The sequence below is a fragment of the Melospiza georgiana genome, chromosome 5 (assembly GCF_028018845.1).
Source record: "Melospiza georgiana isolate bMelGeo1 chromosome 5, bMelGeo1.pri, whole genome shotgun sequence".
Taxonomy (NCBI): Eukaryota; Metazoa; Chordata; class Aves; order Passeriformes; family Passerellidae; genus Melospiza; species Melospiza georgiana.
Genome location: NC_080434.1, coordinates 54278621 through 54298650, shown reverse-complemented (window position 1 = coordinate 54298650; position 20030 = coordinate 54278621). Strand labels below are relative to the sequence as shown.

The following is a 20030-nucleotide window of genomic DNA, read 5'->3' as shown; positions in this document are numbered from 1 at the left end:
TCCTTTTCAGTCTATAATTTCAAGGTAAGGTAGCTGACTCCTGAGCTCCTAGTTTTCTACCTCCAAGATAAATATAACATTGTATTGACATATGGTAAAAAAAGGAAACAGATTTTCTTAATCACATAAAACATTTTTAAGAAACCATGCTTTTAAATCAATTCAGCATTTGTACAAATTTCCCTGGAAAGAGGTCAGTTCACAATCCTGAGAGCCTCCAGGTACTTCACTGTAGGTATCTCAACAGCTCCTCCTGACCAAACCACCACTGCCCAAACCTGTTTGTGTACCATGGATTAAACAAAATTCACCATCACATCTGCTGTGCCACACCATACAGGGTCAGAGAGGATTCCCAAAGGCACCACTCTGCTTAAAACTATTTCATCCTCTTCCCACTGCAAAAGCAATGTATGTTTCCCAAAGGCAACCCATTCTCACAGCTGAGATTTCATCAGTTTTCTTTCTCCAAAGCCATTTTCCCCTTCCTGTCCATGGTGTCAGTGCTCTGTTATCCAAGATATTTCAAAGGCATGTTACTTTCCTTACACTTAAACTCCATATTGCTCCAGGGAGCTATCCAGCACCCAAATCACCCAGAGTAACACAAGTCAAATTCTTCTGGTCCCCAGCCTCTCCCTAGCAAGCACTTGTGTGACCACCAAAGACTCCCTGAAACACAGCAGCAAAGCTGATATCACCAGCTATAGGAATTCCTCTGAAGTATTTTAAAAAAAAAGACCAGGGGATTAGGGATTAGAGGGCAGGAGCAGGGAAGAGGACAGACAGAAAAAGTTGCTTTCTTTGCAAGTTACTTTTTTTTTTGTGGCTTAAGACAAATTATCTTGTTGCCAGGGACACAATTTTATCTTTTTCTCTATGCTTGCCAAGCTTCAACAAGCAGGCTGCCACAAAGTGAAGCAGTTATTGCTGACTCATGTCTTATGTTCTGCATAAGCAAATGTTACTGCTTTGCCCTGTGACAGCTCAAGGCTACTCTCCTCAAACTTCTACCTGATGCAAGTCACTGTTCCTTTGGCTTTCAGGCAGTTTGCTTGCCACAGAATTTAACTCTTGGAAAAAATTAAAAAAAAAAAGTGGGCTAGAGCACTACAGAAAAAAAATATTATGAAATGGCTTCTGTACATGCGTAACATTTGAAAGAGCTCTTTGATACTTCATGACAGTCATCTAGTTTCTTATCACTGGATAATTAGGAGCACTTAAGCTTCTTCTCTTCTTCTCTATCCTTCTTTGTAACTTGGGATAGACATGATCTATTTGCCAGAGAGCCCTGGTTTTCCAGTTAGTGTTGGTGTGTTCTCCTTCACCGTGTCTTCCAGCAGCTTCAACCTGAGTTCTCACATTCCTGTTGTCTTCCAACAATCAGATTATTACTGTTATTATTTTTAGAATGACAGTTAGAGACAATATACCATTTAACAGGAACAACAGGCCACAGGGATTTCCTGAGGAGAAGTGTATTACACTCAGGATTTGAGGGTTTTTATTTCCCTCAATTATCCTACTTATATTAGCTAACTGTAAAACATTCACAATGGTAAAATATTAAAAATATGCTGGCTTTACTCCAGAGAAACTGCTGCCTTAGTAAACCATGAAGACTCATTAGGAAAAATTCATCTGATTTGTTCAATATTGCAAAAACTGCATGAAGCAAAACCACTGTCAGTTTAATTGAGTGGTCAATACAGGGCACAAATCAACACAAAAGTTACAAATGTTAACACTTTCCTTCAAGAGAAATACACCTAACTCAACAGTTACAATGCAGTTTGCCATGATAATTCCTTCTGAACCTAGAGTCATTGAGAAAAAAACCCACAAATTTAATTGAAAATTTGTAGTTTTCAAGACTTGTATCCTTAAGTCATCCTATTTTTGAGTGTCACAAAATATGTGCTTTCAAAAAATATTTCTGACAACATGACATTACAAAGACTGATGTTCCTAATTTTTAAATTTGGCTGGTGGATGCCTGATCAATTGTTCCTGCCTGCTCTATTTAGAGATCTACCATCTTTTTTTTTTGTCTTGCTATTCTACATTAAACTGGTAATGATTTAGAACAAAACAATCCTCCTCTTTAATTTTTTTTGAAAGTTAAAGCAAAATCAGGTGTGAAAGACAGACCAAAATTCTAAACACAGCTCTTCAAATCTTCAATAAACCTTTAAATGAGGCAGAGCAGAGAGTAGTTAAAAATTACTTACCATACAATGGCTAATCTTGGAATTGTAAACATTAAAGCTGGTTCATAGTCATCTATCATATCTTGAGTGAGGTATCCAAGCCTTAAGGCTCTAAGCAGAAGAATAAAGTTATTTAGTAAGACATCAAAGTCATGAAGAACATATTTCACTAAGGAAAAGTTTGAAAAATTTGTTATAAGCCAAACCAAACTGATAGTATTTAACTCATGCACTGGTTTTGTACAATCTCAACCACTATATATATAACAGATTGCTTAAGTCTCTGCTTTAAAGAAGTATAATACAAACATAAATGCAAGAAAAAAATCCCTTTAAGCATTTAAAGCTTTTATAATCATTCAAAACACAATTCGCTTTCATGAATTTTTCTCTATTTACTATTTGATGTCAAGCTTCAGCTTGATACTGAAAACCACTGGTGCTGGCAAATTTTCAAATAAAAGAAACATTTTTAAAGTAATAGCAGAAGTACTTGGTTTCATTTTCAAATACAAACTGCTCTAATTATCAAGGTCAGTCTCCCCCTTAACTAACAAAAAACCTAAAAACCACCCAAGAACAGCACAGTTCTACACTATAACTTACTGAAGTCTAAGGATTTAATATTTGGGGGAGACTTCATTGTCCTCAAATAACTTCTCAAATGTCTTAAGCCCCTTTTAAACTAAACCTCACTTTGCTTGGATTTTTTTTACTTTGCTGTATTTCCCAGGTTTCTTCACAATTTTCAGATTTTATCATATGTTTCATAACATCTTCAAATTTCTTCTCTGACTTGTTCCATCAGTGTTTAAGATTGCAATGAAAACTGCACATGAATCCTGCTTTTGGTCCCCCAAAGAATGGAAATAACTTTCTTATTCCCTGTCAGCATTGTCCAGCCAGTACTGCTGGGGGTGGATGGGACACAACCACAAAAAGCAAACCCTGGCTGGTGCCAAGAGTGGATGGACACACTGGTGTGTGGCCCATCCTCACCCCTGTTCCTTCCTACAGCCCAGACAGATTCCCAAAAGCTACAAGTAAGAAACCATCTTTTAGGTTTTTTGCCCTCTTACTGGGCAAATGCAGAATCCCAGAATTGTCAGGGTTGGAATGGACCTCTGGAGTTCAGCCAGTCCAGGTGACACAAGAACACATCCCGTATGTTTGGAATGTCCCCAGAGAGGGAGACTCCACAACCTCCATGGGCAACTGTTCTGCCACTTCAAACTGGAGAAATTCTTCCCCATGCTGGTGTGAACTTGTCTTGTTGTAATTTATGGCTGCTACTCCTTGTGCTGTCCCCCAGGCACCATGGAAGAGAGCCTGGCACCATCCTCTTACACACACCTTTGAGATATTTGTGTGCACGGATCAGATCCTCTCAGTCTTGCTGTCTAAGAGGCCCAGCTCCCCCAGCCTCTCCTCCTAAGAGAGATGCTCCAGACCCCTCCTCATCTTTGTGGCTTCTGCAGGACATGTGCATGCCACAGGTGAGTGTGTGCATGCGTGGTACTCCCTGACTGATGGAAGGTAATTCCTCCTACTTGTGACCCTTTCTGAGTTGTAATCCTGTCCCCAAAATGCCTCAAACACCTCTGATCTTGGTGCCACATACAGACTGTGGCAGTGTGCTCTGCACTCCTCCATTCCTTGATGAAAGGGTTGATCACACCAGGCCCAGGGTCCTGCTGCCCAAGTTCTCTTGACATGACAGTGAAACCAAGACTTATCCTAAGGGCCTCTTACAGTCAACTGGTACCTAATAATTCTACACAGAACATAATTCACTAATTTTCTTTTAAGAACAGTGCTGCACTGCTCAAAACCTCACTTAGGCTGAGTATTTCACATGCTGCTCCCCTCTACTGCCCATCTGCAGGCTAGTTAATCTGTCACAAGGGAGAAGAAAAAGAGCTGTTCAACACAGTATATTACAAATTCACATTTTTCTTGGCACTTTATACTTCTAGAAGAATTCATGGATTGCTGAATTGATTTCTTTCATCATTGTCCCTTCATACATATAGAGCCAAAGACCAGTCCTTTGAGATTTTTGAGAGCTTTTATGAGTTCTTAATGAAAATCAGTGAAGGTTCACAGATTATTTGAACCATCTTTCCATGTATTCTTGCATGAAATATCATTAAGTCTTGATGCCTTGAACAGACTAAGCTTATTTAAATGCTGAGTCTTCATGTACACTTCTGTAACTAGGCATACCAACAACTCAGTTACTGTTGGATTAACTCTTGTGTTTTGTTTTGTATTTTTTAATGTAGAAAACAAAAAACCACAGGTTTGTGCCTGCCAAGCATGCTTAATACCTTTGAATTTGGATGTTTACTAGAAAAGCAAAATACCAGGTGTTTTAGGACAATTCTTCAATATTAATAGTTAACGCACTGCAATAAAAACTCAGACGAAGCAAACAAAAATTAAGACCTAATCCTTAACTTACCTCTCCACAGTTTCACAGAACAGTACAATAACCTCTTGCTGTACATAGTATTCTTTTGGAGACTTCACAGGTACCATGGCTGACACGTAACTACAAAAATTACAAAATAATGTACCACTGTTTCATGTGCTTTAACAATAAACCAAACCTAGGAGGAATCATCTTAGAAACCTAAGATGATTTCCTGCCCCAATTTGTATTTATTTCAACAGCACTCACTATGAAAACTCTACTGTGTAAGAATCTATGAGAAACACAGCCAAATTACTTATTGAAGCGGAATCGAGGCAGCAGAAGTCAGCAGTAATTTAGAAATATTATAATTCTATAGCATATTTATGATACAATGATGCAATTATGATAGCATTTAGCTATCAGAACCCTCTACTGTGTGGCATAGTGCCTTGGAAGGATGTTCACTGCCCCATCTTAAAGACAGAATCGTTTACTCTGCATTTCCTCAATAAAAAAAATCTGACTTAAACCAAACATTTTATCTATAATAATTTTACCTGAAACGAGATGAGTAAAATTCAGTTACCCAGATGACTGAGTTTATGACAGTTAAAATTTGGTCTCGTTTCTGTGGGGAATTACTAGCAAAAGCACTAATTCAACAAGGTAAGAAACACTGGTAGAAGTTCAGTGGTTTTCTGTCACTATGTTACTTAATTGGTCATTTGTAGAATAAAAGTAACACAGAAAGGGAAGAAGCTGTTTGCAAAACAATGGTGAAGAAAAATGCTGTACATAGAGAGTGGTATTGACAGGCCAAAAACTGCACAGACACTGCCAAGAACCAGTTACTGATTGTTATTGGTGTCTGCGCTCAAACCCACACTTAAAAACATGTTTTTAGATAACATTTTCAATTAAAGTGATTGCAATGTACCAGAATAATGATGCCTTTTCTAATCAGAAAAAACCTGCTTACCCTGAGTGAAGAACACAAGAGAATAACAACTTTGAGGAAGGGCAAGCAGTAATGTGGGACATGACAGTCTATAGGTTATTACCAAGAAATACTAAAAGACTACCCATTTCTAAGAAACATGTTCTGCTAAGGGCAGCAGTTACTGTGCCATATTAGATCCATAGATAATCCTGCCCATTATCTTGTCTGTGGCCAGCACCACAAACATCTAACACACAGGCAGGTAGCTGGCTACACTCTGAAGCACAGTGCCAGACTGGTCAATGTGACCCTTGATGCAAAAAAGCATCACACCAAAAAGCAGTTATTTTTACTTAAGGTATAAACCTCAAAGTCATTCTTCAATCACAAGTTTTCAAATCAGTGATTTCCTGTGGTTAATTATGGTTCATGTAAAAGCACTTCCTCCATCAGAATTCAATCTGCCTTCCTAAATTCGCTAGGTACATCTTGCTTGTACCACTAAGCACAAGAGAACAAAACCTCTGTCTCTAGAATATTCATTATCATTCTTTTCTTTTTAAACATCTATTTGTTGCCTTTTCTCTGACAAAGAAAACATTAAGAGATTTATGGTTTCCTTTTGTGTCTTGGAAATTCTCCCTCAAATGCCATATGCCAGTATGCAAATGGGGGATTATAGTTTAGTTGGAGAGAAAAAATGTTGATTGCTAAAAAGCTATTTAGTTTTTATTATTGCTACACTGGAAGGAGAAATCTAACAATACACAAATTACTAAAGAATTCAAATACTATGATAAAAAATTTACATCCTTTTTCCACTCAAAGAATATAAAGTGCAAGAGTCAATTTCCAAAAGCCAACAAGCCAAAAAACAGCTGCAGTGGCTAAGACATGGCTCACAACACAATTACTTCATCTCTTTTACCTCAATTCAAACTCAGCAAAAAGGACATCAAAATGCTTGAGGGAATCTTTCATTTTTTCTGTGTAGAGGTTCAAATCCCTTAAGGCCTGGTCACGGATGATATTTCTGACTTCCTCCAGGCTTCGGGTCAGGTCCTTGGCCAAGGGCCTCATGGCCATACTCTCAATTTCACGATTCATAATAATTGAACCAGCAGCCAAACACTATGAAAGACATGAAGAGAGAAAATATTAGATTTTACAAAGTAAAAATCCTTCTATACTCAAAAACAAAGCACAAGATGTGCTACTTAATAAGATGTGCTTTTGAACAAGGGCAGTACTTAGCCCCAGTTGGCTGCAAATTATTAAACAAGTGAAAGATTTAAGGCTGGTAGGTCAAGAGTCAAAAGCTTTCACAGAAAAGGTTAGGGAGCAGCTCAGCCAGGGAGACTTCAGAAGAGGAAAAGGTTGAAGAATAAGAATGTCTTAGGGTGACCACAGTGCTGACAGAAGAAGTAAAGTTATTCTCTCACTGGTTAGGCAATTAGTAGGATAGTAGGATTAGTAGGATAAACATTAGTAGGATAGGTCCTCCATGCATACACAGATTCCTTGCATAAAAGAGGTGGGAATCCAGCAAAACTACAGTCCATGGACCGGTTTGATTTGAGCTTTGATTTGGATATTTTGTTGTAAAATAAATCTGTTCATTATAAAAAGGACAAATTCTGCAACTGTGATGTCTTTTACAGCAAAACTGCTCACACTGGCTATCACACAGGGATCCAGTTAGGCCAGTATCCTGCTTCCCACAGAAATTATACAAAAATCAGGTCACTGAGTGACTCTTCCCTTCCAGTGTCTGGAAAGCAACTATTTAAGACTCCTTGCCCCAGGCATTATATGTGGACTCTCTCTGACCAGCTGACAAAGACATTAACAGTAGATTTTTACTGTAGCACATTAATAAAACTTTTTAAAGATCTTGCCACTAAACACAACTGCTGGCTTTATTCTTTTATGGTTACATTTGGAAGACAATGAGCCCCAATATAAATTACACCTGCTGCATTAACAGAAATACTTCTGCTAACTGAGAAAATACAAGGTTGTTCTCAAAGATCAGGGGTTTTTTCCCTTTTTTAAATCTCCATTTGCAGCTGTGTCAGCCCCCCCTCCCAGGCATCCTGTGGATGGGAGCCACAGTATGAGGGACCTGCAGCCCCAGAAGGGATCCTTTCTCAGCGGTCTGATGCATTGATTTGAGGGCACTCAGAGAAGATCATGTTCTTGCTTCTTATCAGCCAAAGCAGTGTTTGTGGGAAGTATGGATAAAGTAAGTGTTACCTGCTGAGAGGGATTCTCAGTCTGATAACTCAGTGATCGTACTGACAAGGACAGAAGTGTGTACTCAAAGCTCACACAACCGTCCTGCCCCATGAATTTACAGGAGGACAGTGCCTACAGCAGTAGGAGTTGGCATTACATCATCACTGCATATGTTCCTTTCCCTGAAACCAACAGGTCTCTCCAGCCTGAGGGTTGCACAGTGAAAGTTGGATTTGGAATCAGGTTTAGCTCATATAATGCGGCAGTGAATAAAACAAGACTCAGGACAGGATTACAAAGCACTGACATACCAAATTAATTTTGTAAATTCTATCTGAGACTTCTCTGACTCAGAGGAGCCTACAATTAACAACTGTCAAAGCAAGTTTCAGAAACAGAACATATGGAGGCATATTGGACTGAGCAAGATGGGAAATCTTCATAGAGAACATGCGCTTGAAAAAGAACGAGAAACTGGTAGAGAAAAAAAAAAAGGATATTAACAGGAGGCCAAGGATTGCTTCAAATACAGGAGAGGCAACACTGATAAGACCACATGCTGTTGTGTGGTGGGATGTCTGGACTAACCCACTCTCAACAAATTCATGGTGTCACCTTAAGTCACCTTCAGGCCAGTAAAAGTGAAGAGCTTATCACTAAAGATGCCACAATGATTTACTTTTTTTAGCCAAAGACATCAGTACAAATAAATATCTTGTATATTGTTTTGAAACTTCAGGCTTCCTTTGGTTAAAATAACAGAAGTTTATTCACTACAAAAATTCCTTGTCCCCACAGATTGCTCTAGAAGCAAGTCTTTGAGAGAAATCAGGTAAGAGAAGAAAAGTGGACTTCAGTGTTCTACAGAGGAACTACATTTGTTTCACATAACTGCCTTGTTTCATGTGTATGCCATGAAACATACATGGCATACACATGAAACAAGGCAGTTATGTGAAACAAATGACAGCCTGAGGTTGCATATTTAGGATGAATTACAGCATAACAGAGGCATTAAAATAAAGTGACAGCATGCACTTCTATTTGTTGGAGATGAACTTTTGTCCTGTTAAAACTCCCTAATACACTTTTATTTGTTTCTAAGATCTTCTAAACACAAAATGGCTGATCAGAAAAAAACTCAAAAACATCACTCAGCTGCTAACCCACAAAAGAATAGCTTTTCACTATAGATTACTGACAACACACAATTATGAAAATAACCTGGTATGCTCTTAGTCTAGCCAAAACCACAGTGAAAGAACCCCATTCCTCCGAGCACCCCCAGAGCAAGTCCTCTTGTTTATTTTGCCCTGTAATTCTTTTTTGTATCTCTTTCAGAAAAGTCTGAAAAGGTTCTTATGGCTTTACACAATAAAAAAAAGTGTCTATTAATCCAAAAAACAGCAGTGTGACAGACCTACCTCTGCTCCAAACCAAAGCTGTCCTGCAAGGTTGTCATGCCGAATTTCCTCTGGAAACTTCACACAGAAGTCTCTGTTGGCCCGTTCATGTGGAATGCATTCATCCATGATTTGGTTTATGATGTTCAAAACATTATCCTGAAGCAAAACACATGATACCATATATACTGTTTGTATAGAAAATAGTGAGGCACGAACCCTTTAAGATAGAAAATGCAGTGCTTAACTCTCATGGTCTTCATACACACAGTGAAAACAGAGAACACTGCACAGAAACAAGAGCAGCAAACTTCACTCTTTGTAGTTTTCCTAGAAACTGTTTCTCAGATTAGTTGCACTTTAACTACTCTATGGGGACTTCTGATGAGGAGGCATGACAAAGAGCTCGTTACCTCCAATTATCTGTATCTATCAGTAAATAAATTAGAAATACAAGTGAATTATACTTCCATTTCCTCTCACCAGCCCCAACAATACACACTCCCCTTATTCCCACAAAGACACCTGACAGGGTACCTTGCAGTTGTTAGAAATTGAGTAATGTTGGGATCATTTAAGCTCCTCCTGGTAATCTAAAGCACTTTACACACTTGAATCCCCAATGGGCAAGGGCTGGCACACTCACCAACCACCTCATCCCCCAGGCACCAGGAGGATAAGGAGCCACCACAGAAATTACAGCTTTAATAACTGCTCTGATCTACCTCTGCACCAGGACAATGATCAAAGACCTACAAGCAGTTTCTTGATATGCAGTAAATAATCTGTATTCATTTATTTGAAAAGATAATTTTCACATTCCCCTGCTGGGAAGTGTACAGAATTTAATTAACATAATAAAGGTAGATTGAGAGCATGAAAAAGGCTGAGTGCTTTCATAAAGATGTTTTGTCTTCTGCTTCTTCCGCTATTTACAGAATTCACATTTTATTTAAAGTATTTCTCAAACAAATACCACCACATCTGTCTGTACAAAATTGCTTAACAGACAGAATTGCCTTAAATGTACACTTCACTGGTTTATTTTCACCTGCATTTAAAAAACAAGAAGACAGGAATTTTGAAGAAACCTGCCCCTTTAATATGTTCCCCATCAAAAAAGACAAAACCTACTTTAGCTACAAAGAATGATCCACATTTTCTGCAATTTCTCCACAGACTGTTGCACCTGCTGTTGCCACAAAATTATCTTAACATTAAGGTTGTAATTACAGTTGTCTTCATCCAAAATAAGGGAATAAATTAACAATCAGCAATATTTATTACACACTGGTATAAGGTACTTGATGTGTTAACCATTAAAACAGTTTCACAATAAAGCATTTTTTGCAAAGCTGTCATGAGATAATAAGTTTCATTTCAATAAAGTTGTAAAAAACAAACAAAAAACCCTCATCTCATACAGTTAAAACACACAAAGAAATGCAACCATCTTCTCTAGATGTGAGACTGAAAATCAAATGCCCTGTAGCCCCTCCAGGGCATCACACCACAGACCATGGCGAGCAGGTATGAGAAAAGACAAGAAAAGAAAACTAGAATCACTGACAAAATTCCTGATTTTAGAGGTGAAATCTCCCCCTCACTGTGCTGGGCCCATTGTACTGCCAGGATCAGTGGGCACTAGGATCCCTTAGAACCCAAAGGGATGCCCCTTGCAGGAACAGATGGAAAAACCAACCTTAAATACTGCCTGGGGTCATTGCAAGGAGCACTGAAGTTCAAATGCTGGAAGAGAACAGAGCAGAGATGCCCAGACCCTGCTGCAGCAGCAGCATCCTGACCCCCTGGCTGCAGAACATTCACCACCTCCAGGACAACAGGGAGTTAGACAAACAACCACATCCAAACTGGCATGACACTTTAGGGTCAGAAAAGCCAGAATAATAGCAACTTTCCCATCCCCCTTCCATTTCTTAATTCATGGTATTGAGTACACTTCTCTCACCATTATTTAGCTAACTCTGCCTGGGAACCAAAGTATTTGGAAAGTAGGTCTCCTAAGAAAAACAACTCCTAACCTACCCAGCTGCCACCCAAAGTAACAGAGCAAAGACTGGAACTGAGGATAAAAACATTTACATTGTAGAAAGGCATGAGTCACTCATGAAGTGTTTCAAACCTGTTATTACTGATCTATTTTGAGACCAGGTGCTTTGCCTGTAGCTCTCACTTTATCACTAGTGCAATGCAAGTTGGTCTTTATCACCAGGATGAAAAAGCCAGATTCCTGTTTTCAGAGAATTAATCAAAGTTTATAAAGACCTTTTTGCATTAGAGAGATATAGTGGTAAAAAGCAATCTTACCAGTTAAAATTTTGTAAAACTTTCACAACATGCAGAGAAATATTAAGGCAGGAAATGGGAGAAGAACACTATTCAAATCTGGTTATATCAGACTGTAAGTAATCCAATTACATTTTATTTTAGGACATGATATTCCAATTTATTTTACTTGCCAACCAACTTTAATATGGGGAAATGTAATTTTTCTCTTACTTTTTTTCCCCTAAAATGCTACACAGAATAAGAGGAGAAGACATATTAAAAAAAACTTTCCTCCCTAAATTTTATTTTACTTCAGTGGATTATTTTATAAATGCAATCTTATTTGACAGCAGCTACAAGATTGAATTTCCCTTACATAACCACCTATATACATATTCAAAATTCCTAAGTATCAAAGAAGATTTTACACAAATAGAATAAAGAAAGAGGACTCACAGCTGGTAAGCAACTGTTCCATGGTTTTCCTCTGTTTTTCTAATCATTATACCTGTTAAAAAGCTCTAAGATGGTCTAAATCATCTCAGGAGATAATTATTACAAGCCTAATGAAATTTTATACCTTAATGCACTTAAATATTGCAACTAAAGACAAGATGAATCAACTTTTTACAATATGCTAATGTTTAAGCATATAATTTATTTGCTTCCTACTTAAAAGACCCTTAATATTCTTCCTCATTTCTTCAACATTCCTATAATCTCTAGATGTGTCTGCTCCAGAGCATCCAAGATCTACCAATATATCTCCACTTATGCCAAACTTTGAGTCAGGTGTTTTTTTAATATGTGCAGTACTACTAAGTTAAACTGCAGATAATTAGAATTTTAATATGCACTTCCCAATGGAGATAAATCACAACAGCCCATCTCCAGTAGCAGTTGTCTGTATGCTTCACGTGGGCAGCTGGTTATTCTGCCAGAGAGCTGAGTGAAAAAGCCAATTGAAAAGATGGGCATCTTTTCCTGCCTGGTCTAGCAGGGATACAGGAAGATTAGGAAGGAACAGTTGATGGAACTTAGATATAAAATGTACAAATACTGAAAGATTTCTACAAGGTAAATTGCTTTTGCTGTTTCAAGATGTGCAATTTCCCAAATTCCCTGTTGTTCTACAGGGTTTATTTTATTGTCCTACAGAAGAAAAAAAAAAAGGCAAAACAAACCAACATTTCTCCATCACTTCCCTCTACCATTTTTCTTATGACACCCAGAGCAGAGTAACTTCCATAAAAAATCTGGAATATTTGCTCCCATAATAATTTCAGATCTCAGATGCTTTAAAACTGGAAGGATGCCAGCCAATTTAGACAGACTATCCAAGGCATTGTAAGCAAATTAGTCTTTTCTTTAGAAGAGCTTCAAGAAACATTCAATTTATTTAATTACAGTATTCTGCTTTGTAAGCTAATAACAAATGGGTTTGGATACATGGTAGCACTGAAATTTTGCTCCAATTTGAGCAACAGAAATCAATTAGTTGGAATTGAAGTAGTAAATCTTTCACTTGATCCATCTTTCCACATAAAAGCCTCTGGATTTTAATGCCTCCTTTGGTGGCTTTATCTGTTATCTTTTGGTTTATCTGCACACTGGGATGTGCACAGTCTTGTTTCAGGTGCTCTGCTGAGGCTTTTCAGTAGCACAGTCAGCCACTGCAGAGATTCTGCTTTGGGATTTACTCCAAACTCCTCACTTCCTGGAAAACACAGCTCAGAGTTTCACATAACAGACAGCACTTACATTTCATGCTGATAGGGAAGATAACGAGTGGTAGTGAGACAATGTATGTAGGTAGCCAGAATAGAGGACAAAAAGTTGGTTTATTTTTGGCCCATCAGTAATTAGCCATATATGAAATAATTAGAGCATAACGCTAACATCAATTGCTGCATTAGCTTCCTGAATACCAAAAAATGCCAAGATACCATCTTCCTTATACTATGAAACATATGTTTACAGCAACAAAAGGCAAACTAATCTACTCTTTTGTACATGTCATTGATGAAATTTATGCCGCTCTTCCACAACATTAAATTTAATATGACCTTTCTGAGGTCTTTTGCAAGACTTCTTCAAAGGAAGGTAACTTTCTGTGCTCTTCAATACCTCTTTAACAGTCATGTTTTGAGTTATCAGTAAAATCCAGCTAAGGCAATGTGGTCTATGACAATATCACCATGAGCTGAAGAGATGATTCTTCATCCTCTTCATTTAATTAAGTCCATGACATTTTTTGTTACCTTTTCTAGCTTGGTAAGTTCCAGAACTCCTTTAACATCACATTATTGCAATCAGAAGTCACTGAAATGAACAAAAATTAATGCCAAAAATAAAGGAAGATTTTATTGTAATTAAAACAATTTGTGAGTATTTAGGGTTTTATGGGCTACTTTAACAAAAGAATCCAGTACCAAGGGGTGGTGTCCTCTGTGATGTAACAAACAGGTTCTCAAGGTATACACAAAAATCCTGGCTTCAGAACCCAGACAGTTATTTCACACTAGAGATCCCAAGCCTCTCTGAGGTCTTCCCTCCAGTCCATCTTGCACAGATCCAAAGGCTGAGCTTTCAGACTCTTTTTGCCTCATCTGCTAATTGATTATTTCCTACTGGCAATGTAGTTCAATGGAATTGTTTGGGGTGGAAAAGACTTTTCAGATCAAGTCCAACCACTAACACAGCACCGCCAAGTCTCCTGCTAAATCATGTGCCCAAGTACCACATCCACAAATCTTTTCATCACCTCCAGTGATGGTGACTCAGCCACTGCCCTGGGCAGCCTGTTCCAATGCTTGATAACCCTTTTCATGAAGGAAGTTTTCCTGATATCCCATCTAAACCTCTCCTGGCACAACCTGGGCCATTTCCTCTTGCCTTTTCTATTATTACTGAGGAGAGGTAAGGTCTTCCCTGAGCCTCCTTTTCTCCAGGCTAAATATGTCCAGCTGCCTCAGCCACTCAAAATACCTGTGCTTGGCCACAGCACTGCTGATCCAGCCCAGCTGCCATTGGCCTTCTTGGCCACCTGGGCACACCTGGCTCATGTTCGGCCACTCTCACCCAGCACCCCCAGGTCCTTTTCCATGGGGCCCTTTCCAGCCACTCTGCCCCAGCTGTGGCACTGCAGGAGTTGCTGTGAGCCAGGGGCAGGACCCAGCACTCGGCCTTGTTGAACCTCAGAGCCCTGGGCCCACTGATCCAGCCTGTCCAGATCCCTCTGCTGAGCTTTCCTGCTGTTGAAGAGATCAACTCTTCCACCCAACTTGGTATCATCTGTAAACTGAGGGTGCAACTCATGAGACTCCACTTTCTAAAAGTAGCATAATTTTTCCATGTATGAACTTTGGGGAGCAGCTCCTAGTTTAACCCATCCCACTAGAGAGTAATACCAAAACTGACCATGACCTTGGATATCTAGCAATTTAAATTCTGTATTGCCCCAGCCTAGCAACAACTCTCAATAAATAAAAGAGGAATCCCCATTCACAGAGGGCAGAATGAAGGAGATGTCATCATGAATTACTGCCATCTTCACTTTGCCTTCCCCTGCTGCAATGAAAGCATCCTGCATCCCCAACACATTCATTACTGAGTTGGCATGGATCCAGCTTTCTTCCCTACAGTTCGCTGCTGCAAATTAATTCCCTGACCTGCAATGCACAGCACTTTCATTCCACTCTGTCCACAGTCTTAGATAACAGGAGTTTCTCACAATGACCTATCTGACCGATGTGAGCAAGTGGAAACACATGAAAAAACTTGTTAACGTGAGAAATTACAATTTAAGACTACAGTACTAAACATTATTAGGATCCTTTTTTCAAGGAAAAAATACATTTAAATATTAATCACTCCCTACATAAGATCAAATATGAAATGTAGAAAGAAAATACAATTCCTGTTAATGGAATACATTAAATACATTCCTGTTGATGGAGTTGGACTGATGGCCCAACTTACAGTCAAGCATTTTATATTTTATAGCCATTTGCTAATTATTCTGCAGTGACCAGAAGTTTCCCCAAAAATTATGAAAAGCTGTTAAAAGCCAACATTTAAAAAGACACATTTATTTATTTTATTTATTGATAATGAATGTTTAACTCTGCAGGTTTGTTTTTCACCCAACTACAACATTCTGCTGATCACCTGATTTACTGGGGGAAAAAAAGGCAAATTTAACATCTGTGAACCAAACCCAACAGACAAAAAACACAACTCTTATGATACTTATAAGTTACTTAGTGTATTTAGAACAACCATACTCAAGTTAATTTGCAGTGAAGTATGGTGAAAACATATGAAAGGGTTGACAACTCTGCCTGCTTGCAAAATAAATGTTAAGATCTTTCACTCAATGGCAAATCCAAGCAGGAAGCAGGTACCTGACACCAACTGTCTGAAGATGTCAGGCAGCAAAGAGAAGACATCTGTTAGGGCAATGCAACTCACACAAGTCATCACTGCTAGGAGTAATGAAATGACAAATGTTGCCATCAATTATAAAACAACTGAACTGGAAATGAAAGTCTAAAGGAAAACCACCCAAATTTACAAGCTCTGTGATGACAGGAAAAAAGTAAAGTAGATATGTGTATTGTCTCAGATTTAAACTTAATCTTGACATCATCACTTTAAAATGGCTCTGGTCAGTTTTTCTTTCTTTTTCTAGACTGGCACTGTCCCCACTAAAATTAAATTGGAAGACACTGTATAAAAGAAAATAATTTTCTCCAAATAAGTCTTAGCTCACTCTCATGTCAAATAGCCTAATCTTGGCACAAATTTCTGACTTTACTGCAGAAAGTCTCTTAAATACAAGCCTTATGAGAACTTGGTTCTAGAGTCCGCCAGCTCTGTTCCAGTTTAAAAAAAGGCCTCAAACACAGATACAATTCAGAAAACAATCATGATTCCCTCCTCACCACAAATCAATGAGGAGCACCCAACAGGTTGGACAGAGTTTGCTTTTGGTTCTTACTTCTTCCCTCTGTTGTTAAAAGGTATCTTTGTCTGCTACAGTTTCTAAACTTTGTGACCATGAATGTTTCTTTCAGTCAACTTTGTCTTTGATCTCAGGAATTACCTTGCTGTCTCCTTCGCTGACATAACATAACTAATATAATGTCTCCAGGGTTAGAAATTAGGCAAAGACCTGGCCATTACTTCAGCTAAAAGTACTCCTAGTTCAACCCACACTGTTTAACCTTTGTATCAATTAACAAAATAGCATCAGGAATAGATTCTTGCCAACTGCTAACCAATCATTAGGTTTCAGAACCCAGCAGGGAGTTCCTTTCACTTTTGGCAAATTTGTCTCCTTTAATGAGATCTATTTCCACCTAATTCTACAAGAAAATGTTCTTCAGTGGACAGATGCAATCAAACCGGAAAACATCCCACCTCTGAACTGTCTCATTGTTCACAGTGATTATGGTACATACTCCCAGTTTGCTCCTGTCAAGGATGTTAATGATACAATTAGTACTTCACAGATAACTCACTGCCAATCCACTACAGCACCGCCCTCTGAGTTCTTTAGCAGCTCCTGACAGGCACCCTCTCCATCAAGGGATGCTCCTTGATGCTGACTTCCTTTGTAAAAACTGCTTCTCTTCAGCATGGATCCAATTCCAATAAAGCACAGAATGAAAGAGCATACATTTCCCCCTAGAGATTCCTTATTCTCATACCACTTAAACTTATCAGATAGCAGGAGACACCCTCAGATAAGGTTTTTTTTACACCTGAAACACAAAGCCACTTTCCATCACAGACTGGCGTCAGGCCATTCTGCAGTGTCAGCCTTTGGCAGGAGACTCAGCCCTTATCTCCCCATCTCACCCACCCTGCAGTCCCTGTCCCCATGTCCCACCAGCACTCAGTGCTCCTGTGCTGGGGACACCAGGAAAGGGTTTCAGTGCCAGAGTGACCCACGTCATTTCACTGCTGGAGTTCACAGGCAGACTCCACAAATACGTGCATCAGTACAGCTGAACAAGTGTTTGCAATGTAAAGCTTACCACAGTTTATTTAAACTAGCCTTGGATAAGGATCTAAAACTTCAAAGCTCTCTCAAAGCTGTGCTTTGAGGGGTGCCATGCATAAGTGTGGGAATAGGAACAAGAACAGTGTCAATTTTTAAACTGACGCTGCCAACAGACCACGGAATAATGCCTAAGGAATTATGAGTGATAACACAGAAATACACATTGGAACGGGGTTATTTCTATATAAAATCAAAGTTCATTTCTCTCGTTAGCCCATGCTCAACTACACAGCCAAGCAATACAGTTAAGATACTTACTGAAACTAAAATGTTTATAACATTTCTACCAAGTGCCCAAGGCTTGCTTGAATCCAAGACTGGGCAGCCAACATGCAGAGCTGCTAAAGCTATCACAGACCTCTGACCAAAACCACTCAAATTTACAGAAATGTTTCCTTCTGAAACCACTCTATGCCCTTCCATTAATACAGTTATAAAGCCCACTCATAACCCACAGCACTGGTAAATTTAAAAGCCTTTATTACCTGCTAGGAAAGAAAGAACACATTTAGTATTAAAAATCAATGAAAAAGCTGATTTCACTGAGTACAGAATTAATTGAGTTATGCTGAAGTTGTGCAGCTGCAGACAAATGACAAAGAAAGGCCAATTGTGAAATTACACCACAAATACAGAGTTACATCCAACAACACTTAAACTGAAAACAAAGGAGCCCAAATCTTTGGAGACTTCCATTCTAAGAGTGTTCGAGCTTCAAATAATTTCTACAGTGTGTGTATTTTAAATGAGTGACTTAACGTTCTCCTAAAAATTTACATCAAGATAATGCTGCCTTCCTGGTTGAGGAATCCCCTCATAATTTTCTTTTCTCAATTATAAATTATGATATTTGCATTTCAGAATAAGCCAGACAACCACAAATGTTTTAATTAGATCTACTGAGAAAACTCATCACATTCCAGCTACAGGGTTAAAAGATTTTACAGTCAAATTTGCAAAATCCCTATGGAGGAATATGGTACAAATAATAAACAAGGCTGGCACTGAGGCCAGAGGTTTGTACAAATGTATGAAAATGAAAAATAATTTCTCATACCAGTTATCAGCTAAGTCAAAGGTAAACATGACTCTGAAAGCCTACTAGATTCCATCTCTGATTATTTGTGTCTGCATCAGACCCAAACAGAAAAAAGTGAACAAAAAACACCAAAAAAGACTTTTTCACAGTACCAGAACAATTCCAAAGCAAAAATAACCAGAGCTTACATCACAAAGGCAGTTTAGCTCAGAGCCTCAGTTGCACAAATCAATTGAACAAGCTTTGCATCCTCGAGAGGATCATCATTTACCACCTCTACATGAACTATTACTCTGTTTGGTTATGAGCCCCGTGTATGTGGAATAGCAACAACCTCAGCAGCAGTTACAGACACTGCAGGGCAAGTGAGAAACCAAAGAATACAAATATCTGCTGCTTGGTATTTGTGTAAGTCATCTTCAGGCACAGAAACCTTGAGACCTCTAGAGAACTGAAAATGTATTCTCAGGGCAAACCTAAGAATTTGCATTGTGTGCATCATAAGTTAGTATCAAGAGCACTACATTTTCTGAATTAAATTCTGAGCTTTTCTCAGAACTATGGAACAAGGAGCAGTATGAACACGTAAGAAGTATCTAGCTTTATCTCTTCAGCAGGTGAAGAACCATGTACTTGGGGTAATGCTGCTGCTGCTCACCTCAACACCACTTGGACAAGTGTTGAAAAAATAGCACTACTCTAAAAAATGGAAACCCAGCAGGAGAGAGTAGGTGGAGTAAGCAAAAAAGGTAAGCTTCCTTAATCAAGAGAAGATTTTCTGCATAATTAATTTTATACAAGTACAGATTTCCCAAAGCCTTTAAAATGGGAAATTTTTATGAGTGCAAGCAGTGCATAAGCATGCAGGAACAAAGCCCACTGTCTGAAGCCTGCTCTCCAACAGCAAATCCATCCTTATCACCACCTGTTTTCATATCAATCATTTCAAACTTCTTCAAAGCAACACTAGCTTGCTAATACATGTAATGCTTTCAAAAATTAATCATTTTGTTAATTATTGTCTTAAAGTCTGCATTATTTTTCACCAAGAACACTGTGCAGCAATGAGTTAACACAAATTCTTTCAAAAGGATAAACGGGAGGCAGAAGACAACCAGTGCATCTTTTCTCCAAAGAGAACTTGGGGTTATGAGTGAACTATTTAAGCTTCTCATTCTCTCTGGCTAATTATAAAGTTGCAATGATTGAACAAACCCTAATGGCCAACAATTTATTTTCTTCCCATCACCTTAAATTCCAGCCATTCAATTAGTAGTATATTGTTAAATTATACACTAATGGTAATGAAAGAGCAGTGTGAAATTCATCTTTTCTCTCAAACTCCAAAGCATTTTGCAATCCCTCCTTGCAAAAGGCATAAGTCCTTTTTGTGTCCAATATTTAACATATATAGATATA

The 20030-nt window shown here is 38.5% G+C and overlaps 1 protein-coding gene across 4 annotated transcripts in view; it reads right to left on the bottom strand.

Annotated features, from left to right (window-relative positions):
* The window catches only part of ZFYVE28 (zinc finger FYVE-type containing 28), a 146118-nt gene that overhangs the window by 52246 nt on the left and 73842 nt on the right, over window positions 1-20030 (bottom strand). For all 4 annotated transcript variants that reach the window (XM_058024561.1, XM_058024562.1, XM_058024563.1 and 1 more), the window contains exons 3-6: window positions 9235-9372; window positions 6501-6703; window positions 4678-4767; window positions 2235-2324 (exon numbers count right to left, since the gene is read on the bottom strand). In XM_058024561.1, the coding sequence (XP_057880544.1) occupies window positions 2235-2324; window positions 4678-4767; window positions 6501-6703; window positions 9235-9372 (521 nt within the window). The remainder of the gene's footprint in view (window positions 1-2234; window positions 2325-4677; window positions 4768-6500; window positions 6704-9234; window positions 9373-20030) is intronic.